This window comes from Natrix helvetica (genome assembly GCF_964273705.1).
Source record: "Natrix helvetica genome assembly, chromosome: 3".
NCBI classification, from domain to species: Eukaryota; Metazoa; Chordata; class Lepidosauria; order Squamata; family Natricidae; genus Natrix; species Natrix helvetica.
Genome location: NC_138549.1, coordinates 66,549,617 through 66,562,415, shown reverse-complemented (window position 1 = coordinate 66,562,415; position 12,799 = coordinate 66,549,617). Strand labels below are relative to the sequence as shown.

The 12,799-nt window shown below is 37.3% G+C and overlaps 1 protein-coding gene across 1 annotated transcript in view; it reads right to left on the bottom strand.

The window, feature by feature from the left end:
• Positions 1–3,422: 3,422 nt before the first annotated feature.
• QSOX1 (quiescin sulfhydryl oxidase 1) overlaps positions 3,423–12,799 on the bottom strand; it is a 67,578-nt gene continuing 58,201 nt past the window's right edge. The window contains exon 12 of the mRNA XM_081949276.1: positions 3,423–10,365. Within this exon, the coding sequence (XP_081805402.1) occupies positions 9,560–10,365 (806 nt within the window). The 3' untranslated portion in view covers positions 3,423–9,559. The remainder of the gene's footprint in view (positions 10,366–12,799) is intronic.

The window sequence follows — 12,799 nt, the reverse complement described above, 5'->3', positions numbered from 1 at the left end:
AAGGAAGAATTATTCGCAATTAGCGAATAAATTATACCAGAAAGGAGTGTGGTTTAGATGGTTGATGCCTGAAGGTATGCTGATATTCTGGGAGGAGACAAGAATTAGAATCAATTCACCCATAGAGGCGCAGGCCTTTATGGAAAAAAACAGAACACTCCTAGAAAAAACACGAGACACTACAGCGGACACGCAGGACACGGGAGGGGCCAGAGCTCTGCCAGTGGAGGGAGATGGGGCAATAGCAAGAAGACTCAGATCACAAAAATAAACAAGAAAATCATATTATTATAAACTGACCGAAAGTGATAATGGAATTATATCTGGATTTTATATTGTAATGTCTAATCTGATTGAATTTAGTAACAGAACTAATATGCTGATTGTAATCAATTATATACCAATGCATTATATATAAATGTATACTATGAGTATGGAGAGAGGGGCGCCTGTCACACTTTGCAACTGCCATAATTTGTATACCTGTCCATTTACCCTTTTCCCTATAAATGTTGAAAAACCAATAAAAAATTTTGAAAAAAAAAAAAAGAATCCTTCCCTGGACCCAGCTATGTTAGCTAACTATCGTCCCGTCTCCAACCTTTGCTTCTTGGCGAAGGTTGTAGAGAGTGTGGTGGTGCAACAGTTCCCATGTCACTTGGAGGAAATTGATTATCTGGACCCGCGCCAGTCCGGCTTCCGGCCCGGTCATAGCACGGAGACGGCTTTGGTCGCATTGATGGATGATCTCTGGAGGGCCAGAGATGGGGGTTGTTCCTCCATCCTAGTCCTATTAGACCTCTCGGCGGCTTTTGATACCATCGACCATGGTATCCTATTGCATCGTCTGGAGGGGTTGGGGGTGAGGGGCACCGTTTTGCGGTGGTTCTCCTCCTACCTCTCTGGCCGAGCACAATGTGTGTTGACAGGGGGGCAGAGGTCTCACCTGCGGGGTGCCGCAGGGGTCGGTCCTCTCACCTCTCCTGTTCAACACATACATGAAGCCGCTGGGCGAGATCATTCGTGGGTTCAGGGTAGATTACCATCTGTTCGCTGACGACACTCAGCTGTACATCTTTACCCCGAACCACCCCAACGATGCCGTCGAAGTGATGTCCCGGTGTCTGGAAGCCGTACGGATCTGGATGGGAAGTAACAGACTCAAGCTGAACCCGTCCAAGACGAAGTGGCTGTGGCTACCGGCGCCCCGGTTCAACCAGTTGCTTCCATCACTGGCCATTGGGGGCGAACAGCTGGCCCCCGTGGATCGGGTATGCAATTTGGGCTTCCTCCTGGATGCCCGGCTGTCAATGGATGACCATGTGACGGCCGTGGCAAGGGGGGCGTTTCACCAGGTTCGCCTGGTGCGCCAATTGCGTCCCCTATTGGACCGGAACGCCCTCTGCACAGTCACCCATGTGCTTGTGACGTCCCGACTGGACTACTGTAATGCTCTCTGCATGGGGCTCCCCTTGAGATGCACCCGAAGGCTGCAGTTGGTTCAGAATGTGGCCGCGCGGACAATTGCGGGAGTCACTAGATACTCCCACGTAACACCTCTCCTGCGTGGGCTGCACTGGCTACCTGTGGCTTTTCGGGTGCGTTTCAAGGTGTTGGTTATCATCTTTAAAGCGCTCCATGGCACAGGACCTAGGTATTTGCGGGATCGTATCCTGCCCCATACATCCCTTCGGCCGATCCGCTCTCACAGAGAGGGACTCCTCCGGGTGCCATCCACTAGGCAGTGCCAGCGGGCGACGCCCAGTAGGGCCTTCTTGGTGATGGGCCCGACCCTCTGGAATGACCTCCCCCTGATATTAGAACCACCACCGATCTCCGCTCCTTCCGTAAGAAGCTTAAAACCCACCTGTTCAAGTTAGCCGGCCTGGCCTAATCCCAGTTTAGTCCCTCAAGTCTGCATTTTTAAATTTCTAGGGGTTAGTTTTAGGTTGATTTTTAACTTTTATTATCTTGTACAGCTGTTAGGTTTAATTCGATTTTAAGGGTATTTAAGGGTATTTATTTTTGTGTCTGGTTTTTAATGAGATGCCTGTACACTGCCCCGAGTCCCTTCGGGGAGAGGGGGTGGTCTATAAATCTTGAAAATAAATAAATAAATAAACAAGTCTGGAAGCACCCAGTGAGTCTGCCTTCAATCCTTAATGAAAGAAAAAAAATTAACTACAAGCTTACTAATTTTTAAATGTTTGAAATAAAGAGTAAATAGTTAAGACTTTGATTTTGGAATGTTATAATTGAATTAAAGGTCCAGTTAATTTAAAATAAGATTTTGGAATTAATTGTAACAAATCCTTCTCATGGGAAAATGGATTTGTTTTGATTTTTTTCTAAAACATAATAAACGTAATGTATGTAATTTTAAAAATTGGACATTGGAGGGAACTGGACTTTAATGAAAAGATAATACATGATCCTGATTAACAAGTATAGAATGATGCAACATACTGCATTGGGAATACTGAAGGGCAATTTTGAAAAATGGAATCAGAAGTTTAATAGCAACAATGTCAATAGCAATGTTTGCTTCTATGACTAGACAGTGTCTAAATGATGTTAAGAAAGAAATGGCAGACTAGGAACAGGTTTTATCTGTCAGAGTTGACATGAAAACGGAACTATAAATGACAGAATATGGAAAAAGTTGCTGTTAAAATTAAAATGGAATTACAAATAATAAACTAAGAGCAACCTGTTAATTGTTTTATATTGGATTTACAAAAGATATATTTTTTTTAAAGTTGGATGAATCTTGTGAGAAGGGGCAAAAAAGAAATGAAATCAAGTTCTACATTTCTTAAAAAAACTAAAGATTAAGATTGCCAGAAGTACAATAAAAAGCAGGAATATAAAGTTGGTTTATTTGATCAAGGTTAAAATATGTAATTTCTGATAACTCTGAATGGAATTTTGCTAGGATTCAAATGCCTGTGCTTTGCTTATAGGTAAGAGATGGGGCACAGGATGAAGACCTCATTGTTTGTAAATTAAGAAATAAACTAAACAAAATTGTTTGTACTAGTTGTGATTAAAGTTGGAAATCATTTGTCTTTTTTAAATTCTTATCTTTTCTGTTATACTTTTTTACTTTCTAATCTCCTGTCTTTAATTTACTTCTTTAGTATATGTTTTTACTATTGCAATTATAATATTTAACAAAATTATTTTAAAAAAAAGAACAAAAAATCTTTTGTTATCTTTTTTTCAAAATTCAAAGCTGCAAAGGAATTTTACAGCAAACTTTATGGAATAACTTCAAGCTTAATTTCTAAATCTATTTTTTTTAAAAAAAAACTTAATAGTTGTGGTGTGTGTGTGTGATTTAGTTTACAAACTTCCCATGGCCTTCCCACTAGTCAGTGCAATGTATCATAATCTTAGAAACATAAAGCAAATACACAGGCTACATACACAAACGTATTTATTAGCAAAAATAAATTTATTCCACTAGGTCAAATAATTTGGGTAAACAGAGGCTTCTTGGATCATTTCCATGCAGCATGGTGGAATACAAAGAAAAGGCAGTAAACCAGTGGAATGGAACAACTTGACGCAGTCAACTTGCCTTGGAACAACTCACTATAGGACAATTCAACAATTCAATTTAAGTTTTTAAAATAATTTTAAAAATATTTTAATTTTTATGATTCCCATTCCATTCTGTCCCTCTTTTTGCATCCTTTATTCCACCATTTCTCCAATATTAGTGTAACTCTTGTCCCGTGGAGAGTTGCCCTGCAGCAAGTTGGCCATGTTGTGTTGGCCATGCCAAGTTTTCCTAGATCCACAAACCAGCCACAGATGGCTCTAAAGAACTAAAAGCAAATGAAAACGTCTTCTTTCCTGTTTAAAGTGGCTTCTTCAGCATTCCATTACAAGGCAATCAGCATTATGGTACAGGAGAAAAAGACTAACAGACAAATTTATTGTTATATCATACAAGATGGTTAGGACAATTTGTCTCTGCAATGACCTTTGAGGTAGACTGGCATAGAAATTCTGGGAAACAAAAGGCATATTTGTGAGATCATGTAATTAGCAACTGTATTAGCAAAGTATATACTATACTTATAACACTTACTCATTTATTGGGCAGTCAGTCTGTGGCACAAATATATGGCTTGGTGATTCCCCATCCTTCAGCCCAACCTCAACCACATTAGTTATGAAGCAAAATGTGACCAGCAAACCTCATTCAACAGTATGTTATTTCTTATTTACGGTAGTTAGAGTCAGAGATATATCTGATCAAGAAGGACATACTATCTAATCTTATAGGTCTACTCTGTAATTTTGTTTTTTAGCCTTTACCTTCATCTGCATTTTACATTATAAGGAATGAAGAAGACATCATTATTGTCACTATACTATAAACTGTCAAGTGGCAGTTTACAGGAAAGATCTGATCACTAGAATACATTCTGGCTTCTAAGTGTCTTCATCACCATATACTGTGTGAATGGAAGGGGACTGTTCTCAGTTTTGCTCATAAAGGGAAAAGAAGGAATACATGGAGTTATTAGGAATATTAGAAGTATTGGAATACTTCTATTATTTCTATTAATCCTTTGCATTTGGTAGATCATTTAAACTCCCTATTCTTGTCCAAGCACACATACTCTCATACATACACAGATGGTACCAACTATATTAGGACTTGAAGAACTGTGAAATTAATTTTTGAGGCAATACACAGTTTTTGAAAATAATATATTCCTATGTTCCATGAGAGTAGAAGAATTTATTCCTACTCTAGCTATTAAAATCTGACTAAAAAGCTCACTGGATTATAACCTTTTAAACAGACGATAGCCAAGAAGAATTAACAGGATTTTTAAGAATAGTTTTTCAAACTTATTGTTCCTTGAATAAATTAATAGTTTGAGACTACAATTATGCTAACAGACAAGAAACAAGGCAACGGCAGCATTATTTTTACCACAAAGTCTATGCACCAAAAGACATCTACACCATTTGAATGAAAATCTAGAGTGCATCTTACCTTGAACACGCATGCAACCATTAAACAAACAAAATATAATTCTGGTGTTTATTGTCACCTGTAAACAACCATAAGAGAATGCAATGGCAATTTACAATGCAAGAAATATCTTGTTACATTAAAAAGTTGTATTTCAAAATTCTCAGAATTTTTTTTCTACAATATGGAACCAAACAGTTCTGAGCTATATGATACCTGAAAAAGTCTATGGTGTTTCTCATTTAGTGCAAATATGATTTATAGTTTTAAGTCTTTGATCCACAGATCATAACATTTTAATTGGGGGTAGTAATTTCAATGACCCTTTATTTCTCTATTGTAACCATAGTATTACCTCATACACATAGTCATATGGCACATAATTGTTAGAAAGCCATTGTACCAAGGGAAGCCTTAAGTATTCTTCAGCATTAAATGATATGACAGAGTTCATATCATTTGAAATACTACAGTCTAATTAAATTTAGTCTAGGCCAGTGTTTCTCTACCTCAACAAGCTGGTTAGTGAATTCTGGGAGTTGAAGTCCAGAGAGCAAGTTCCTGAGGTTGAGAAATATTCTATTGACAGCAGGACCAGGTGTACAAAGAATGGCTGAATGATGGCTCCAGACCAGCAAAATCTCTCCCGAGGAAGGAGAGATTGTTGAGATAATCCATGTGACTCCAGACAGCTGCTCATTGTGAGTAGATCAGAGGGTACACTTGTTTCATGGTCACCTTATGAGTTGAGTGGCTGAGAATTGAGGGATAGTGAATGATCAAGCTCATACTTGTAACACAGCCTTTTAAAGACATAAAGCCTGCCTGACCCTCATTTCTTAAACACTTTTTGGATTATTTCTTTTATTGTCCTGAAAATATTTGCTGTATTCATTGAGTGAGTTGCCTTCTCCTTGGAGAAAGATGTTTTAAATGTGATTTTAAAGGCTCTGGAAAAATATTGATTTTTTGATTAAATGGAAAAAGATGTATAGAATATGGTTTTGGAATGGTAACAAGGATTAAAAGTCCAGATAGACTTGGAATTCCGAATTTATTAGAAGAATTTTTCTTGTCAGAATTGGCAATTGTTTGGGCTTTTTAAAGAAGAAACATGATAATGGGACTTTGAAGGAGGAAGCTAGAGAATAATACATTCATTTTGTTAACAAGGAAATAAATAATGGAACAACAAGCTTTAATGCATGTTTTTGAATATTGGTCTTCAAAGTTTTTGATATGAGGGAACATGGGACAATGAAGTTAGACAAGAAGAATTAGCTACAACAGATAAGTATGAAATTAATTAGACTGTAGACTTAATTGTGTCAAGCAGAAAAATATAAAATATAAAAAGATATACTGAATATGCAAATGAAACTGGATATTTCACTGTGAGAGGATATACATTGAAATCAGAAAAATAACTTTTTCTTACTGAACTTACAAAAGAGATCTGTTAAAGTCTTGAAGGACATTATGAGAAATGATTTTAAAAAGGCCAAACGTTATTTGCTGGATGTACAAAAGGAGTCTTTTAAAGTTATAAATATTCTTGGATTAAAAAAAGATGTACAGAAAATAAGCTCTGGGACTATATTTAAAGGGGTTAAAACTTAAGGTTGTTAAGTTTTCTTCCTACTTGTAATTCTTAAGATTATTTGAAAAAAAATAGAGAAATACTGGTCATTTCATCTATCTGACATCAGCATTATAGATCCTAGCTAAAATTGGATTAAATTGTTCCAAATCCCAAAGCACACTAAATATGATCCTAAAATCCATGGCTTTCTCTGATCTTAGTCAAATGAGAAATCCAATCCCTGATGAGCTGAAAAAATGTAAGAAATTGAGGGATGATAGTGATTAATTCCCTTCAGATGTTTTGTCAAGATACTACCTTTTAGACTAGTTTATTTCAAAATACCAAAGCAGGATTGGAAATGAAGCTGAATAAAACTATTAATATTTCTCAATAGCCAAAATGGAAGATGTATTTGAGGATTTATTCCTCCTTAATTTCTATTAGGGTTACCAGGAAAAACAGATATTCCAAGAGTAATATCAATACATATTTCTTGTAGATTTTAAATATTCATACAAGTAGTCTGCATCAATTTTGTTGTCATCTATCATCCATTGATTGAGCTATAATCAATAGATCTATCTATCTATCTATCTATCTATCTATCATCTATCTATCTATCATCATCATCTATCTATCATCTATCTATCTATCATCTATCTATCTATCATCTATCTATCTATCATCTATCTATCTATCTATCTATCTATCTATCTATCTATCTATCTATCATCTATCTATCTTTCTATATCATCTATGACAGAAGATTAAATTTGAGGAGAGGTATCTGACAATCAGGTAATATTTGTACATGAGATTTGAATCACAAACTATTGAAGCCTATTCATATTAGCTCTCTTAGACTGGATAAAGTCTCAAAAGGCACTTGCATAAAGATGAATATCCACCTACAAAGACAACAGACGACAAACCAAGATAAAAGTAGCACTCTAGGGGAGGAAAGTCAGTTTCTGAAGAATGCACCTTCAATAATATCTTCCTGTGCTACATATTTTTCTATTTTTCTAATGCCAGGTGGAGTCACTTTTCTCCTAGTGTAGGGGTGGGCAACTATGGCAAATTTACAATCTGTAGTTTTCAACTCCCAGAATTCCTGAGCTGGCCATGCGGACTTAGGAATTCTGGGAGTTAAAGTCCACAGGTTGTAAAGTTGCCATAGTTGTTTATTGTCATCCTAGGGTAATGGCACCAGGTTTAACTGCAATGAATAGGAATTTGCAATGTCTTATTAGACATCTAAGTGTATAAATTGTCTTCTACCTTTTAAAGTCTTATCATTCTTCCCCAGTGAAAAAAAATCTTGCTACATTAACTTTTTATCTGACTTACCAATAACTTTTTTCTTTTTAAACAAGACTAGGCTATTTCTTTCCACACTGAAGCAGCTCAGAAACAATTGGAAAGTAATCCTCAGCAATCAAACCTAATGGCCAAAAGGATCCTTAGAGGTCCTGATTAATTCCCTCTCTTCCAGAACTCTTTCCAGTTGAATGCAGGTACCCCAACAGGGATAATTCTAATAATTTCAAAAATAATCAATTAATGTCTCAGGGAGTGATAGCTACACTCCTAAAAATGCATCTTTGCTTTCATTTCTTCTCTCCTATTAAGTAAAATATGAAGACACAGATCACCTGATTAAAAAACTAGAACATATGTAAGTTTACAGCAGGGGTGTCAAACTGGTGGCCTACCGTTCCGATGCTTCATATTTAAGTCACGGCCACCCCAGCTCCGTGAAGAAAGAAATGTTGCAACATGTCACATGACAGTAACGTGAAGCGGCAAGCTTGACACCCGTAGTTTACAGAGTAAGATAGAAAAAGGTAAAGACATCAAAGCTGAAGCTACTAGGATATGGAGAGAAAGACAAAAGGCACAGTGAAAGAAACGTAGCAGCTAGTAAAAACTGCTACACCGATCTATCTATTCGACGGCATAGTTTTGACCTGGACTTGTTGCCAACTGCTTTCAATTCTTTACACTATGAGTTCAAGTTCAAAACCCTCAAGGGCTTTTGTTTTCCGTCATCTGATCAAGGGAAGAAGCTGGGCTGCATGGGAAATACAGGCAAAAGCACTACCGTAAGTATATTCCACGCAGGACCCCAAGAAGTCATGCAGAAGGGCGAGCAAACTCCTTCGATTTATATTTTAGAAAGGTATGGAAGAGAGATTGAGAACTTAATTCTTTTTGGTTTGCTTGATTACCGCTGTCTGCAAATAACACTATAGAGCTGGTTTTACTAAGGGTAGTTTTATAATGGCACAGAAGCTTTGGAAGAGAGATTAAAAGTGTTCAAGAGATATTCCAGCACAATATTTTAGGCTGCTCGTATACTAGGTTTCTTCACAATGTTACAGGATTTGGACATATCTCAAGACACAAGGCACAAAGATTTCAGAAGTACCACTTTGTTGCTGGTCCTAAACTCATCATGCTTCCCCCCCCCCTAAAATAGCAACGGTATTTGCATTACGTTCTGGTTGTTGAAAAGATGATTGTACTACATTTATCTAATAAGATCTGAATCCTTTCTGCTTATTAATCCTTTCCCGCCATCACAAACCAAGAACAATAAAGAGCCCCTGATTCCTCAGACAATCAGCCTGTCACCATGTGCTCTGAAATATGACCCCATGCCCCTTTTGGCACCACACTCAGCTATTTTATTCTGGTACAGAATCACAAATATATACAAATGATCCAGCAACTGTGACAATAAGACCTGCCTGTTCACTAGGTACTCTTTCATATATAGAAATAGCAATTTCCATGCATTTTAAGAGATCTAATAGTATACTCTACTAATTTGCATCCTTCACAACCAATATATCATCTGTGTATTTTTGCATCTGTGTATATTCAGTATAGGAATGGTTAGTTTAGTGAAAGACCACCAAATCAAGCTGATGTGCACATATCCCTTCCATTACCTAATGGATCCTTCAATTTCATGTCAGTGAGTAGCCTAACCGGGCCTTGCGGTAATTCATGCGCATGCGGAAGAAGGTGTACATGCCCAACAGGCAGACAGAAGAAAGCAAATACAAGAGAACACACAAGCTGACATCCAACCGGGAGAAACCCATTCCCAGGATATAGATCCACTGGTTTCTTCTCAAAGTATTCTCTTTTTCCACTTGGATGCCAGAGAACTGTCTGGCTCCCAAGTTCTTACGCCTCAGGGACTCTCTAATATAATCAAGTGAGCGTCGGCCCTCATTCTCCATCAGGAACAGCCGAGTGTCCCTCTTAGTCCGCCTCTCCCTGATGCTAATCTGTCTTGCCAGCTTCAAGGCTTTGCTCTTAAAATGCTGCTCACTAAATGGATCAAGATCAACAATATCCTCCACCATTTCTTTTGCCTTTGTGCTCATCTTGACAATGCTTGGTTTATGCAACTCTGGCAAACCAGGTTTTCCCAAATCAAATTTCTTCTTTTCTACTTTCCCAGTCTCCTTTTGATTATCTTGGTCACTCTCTTCTCCTCTTCCTCCCCCTTCTAGCTTCCACTCAGCTTCATAATTTTGCTGAGCAACATTTCGACCCATTCTTGTTTGATGCTGCAGGGGAGAATCCATGTAAATATTTTTTCCAGAAAAATGCCATTTGAGAAACATCAAGACTCGATTCTCATTCCACATAGACTTTTTCCCATCCTGCAAAGAACTGTCAGTTGAGATGCGATGGCATAAAGGGCAGAAGCTTTTGGGAGGCCACTGGATCTTGGGAAATTTGGGATCATCAGTTGCTGTACCTGAACAAAAAAAATGAAAAAAAATCTTACTATCATGTTAGTCAAATAATATTCTCACACACATGAACATTCACAAGTTACTTAGTCTATAAGCAGTTTGACCTGTGCCTAATTAATTACTGCCTTCGGTACCTTATTATTAAAAAGGCATTAAAATGCTTCTTTATGATGGACATTTATGAAGCCAGAAAACATAACTCATTATTCACTGTAGATTATACAAAGGTTTTGCTAGTATTAGGTAACATTTATATTGATTATTATATTGCATTAGCTAATTTCCTACAATGATGTTGGTGAATATGGTGTACCATTTTATTTATCTGTACTCCACTTAATTATAAGCACACCTTCAATATAACTACTACTGTATACTGATTTGCTTTAAAAACTGATCAATGCTTATTCGTTTTCAAAAACTGAAAGATAACCCAAAGAAGATGTCTCTAAATATTTATGGAAATAGTTAGCTAATGCTTTCAACAATTTTTACTGTGTTTTCAGTAACTGTGACATAAAATATTAAGAGAAGTAGGCATCAAAATATTAACACTGCTTTTTCATAAAAACATGTTGACAATGAAACAGGTTTGAAGAGAAAATAAAAATAAAAATATTCCCTTCATTAGTTTGAAAGCAATGCAAACTTTTGAACTCCCTGGTTCTTAGCCAAGAAAACATTTCTACCGCAAAATAGCTTCAATAATCCATCTCCAGATAAGGATGTAAAATCTTGGATGAAAAAAAAAACAACAGAGAAAAATAACCTTATTTATTCACTTGTTATTACAAGTCTTCCAATATTTTCTTTGCTCCAATTCAATATGTTGGCTGAAGGTGCTGTCCTGTCCTGTACAACTTTATGGGCTTCACTGCTGCAAACTGGAATACTGTGCCTGTCATTCCTACACATATATGCATAATTCTGGTCCCACAACAAAAGCAAGCAAGCAACTTCCAAAATTTAAATTATAGGACACACCTAAGCGGTGGGGGGAAATGGCTGCAGCAGATCATCATCATTGCCACCACTTGGAAATAGTACTATTTTTACTGACAAAAGTAAAACTGCATGCTTCTATCTTACAAATGAATCTGCTTTCCTTAGTGCCAGTTTTTTTTAAAAGCACCATGTAGATTACCTAACACCTGACTTGCCTTTGCCAAAAGTGAACCACTACAGTAAGAACTTTAAGCAGTTAAAATCCCAGCACTTGAGTCAAGATAAGCAGATGTCATATTTGATAAGAGTACAACAAACCATTAAACTGGCTTATTTTGTTTTAGTGGCACATACCGTTTTCCTTTTCTATTTTTGTTTAATGATTTTAGACGCCATTCAAAGTTGCTTTGTTTGAGTTGGATGGCCATATAAATGTTTTAAATAAGCAAAGGTAAATAAATAAAATTTAACCTCCCCCAAATTTAGGACATGCCAATAGGGCATGCCAAGGATACCCAGTTTTTATCATTTCTTTCTAAGTATCCGATATTTGAAATACACCCAATTATATCAGGTCAATCTTCTATCTCTAACTATACAGGAAAACAACAGACATATGCAAAAACTTCTATTTAGACAAAAAGGGCTGAAATAGTTTTTAAGTCCAGAGCAACTCAATAGACTATAAGAAGGAGAAGAAGGTGCAGCAGGATGAGTTAAGATAAATGCAGGTAAGCATTCTATATGGAGAATCTGCTGAGAACAACAAAGAAAGATTCATATTGTGGAAACATCTTGTGGGTATTTTAAATCATAACATCACAGTTTTAGTAAATGCTTGCAATAAAGAATCTGCTCTCTACATTCATTGGGCGATTTCCCTATTGTCAGTAGATATGCCATCAACATTCCCTTGGACTGTTGACAGTCCAAAGCATTTAAGAGACTGACTTTAACAGGCATCTATTAAAGGAGAAATTCTGAAGAGGATTTAGCCTGTTTAGTGGCTGTTATTTACCCTGGGTTTGAAGGAATAAATGTATGGGTGTGTGTCTGTGTAAAGAGAATAAGAAAATATGCCTCAGAAGATCAGAGATTAAGTCCCTAGGGATAGACAGAGAGGGTGGGAAAACCCAAGTGGAACAAAGAGTAAATAACTCCTTTGATTCCCTGGCTTGGTCAATGAGTCCCTCTACTTTCTCCTCTCACAATCATCTGTCAAGGGGAGTCACCTACTCCTCCCCCTGTCAGGGAAAACAGGACTGTAGAACAAGGGACTGCATCTGTCTCTGAGAAGCACAGCATTTGGGCAGCAGTCCTGGAGGAAGGTCCTCTCAAGGCACGTGTCAGCCTTTAGAAGCCCCCAGTAGAAAAGATGAAGAAGATTTAGTAGCTAAGTCTCTGGTTCAAAACCACCAGCTGTTGACTCCTTTCTGACAAAAAGAATCAGTGTTTGCTGTCTGACCCTCTCTGCCCTCTTCTGATCCAAAT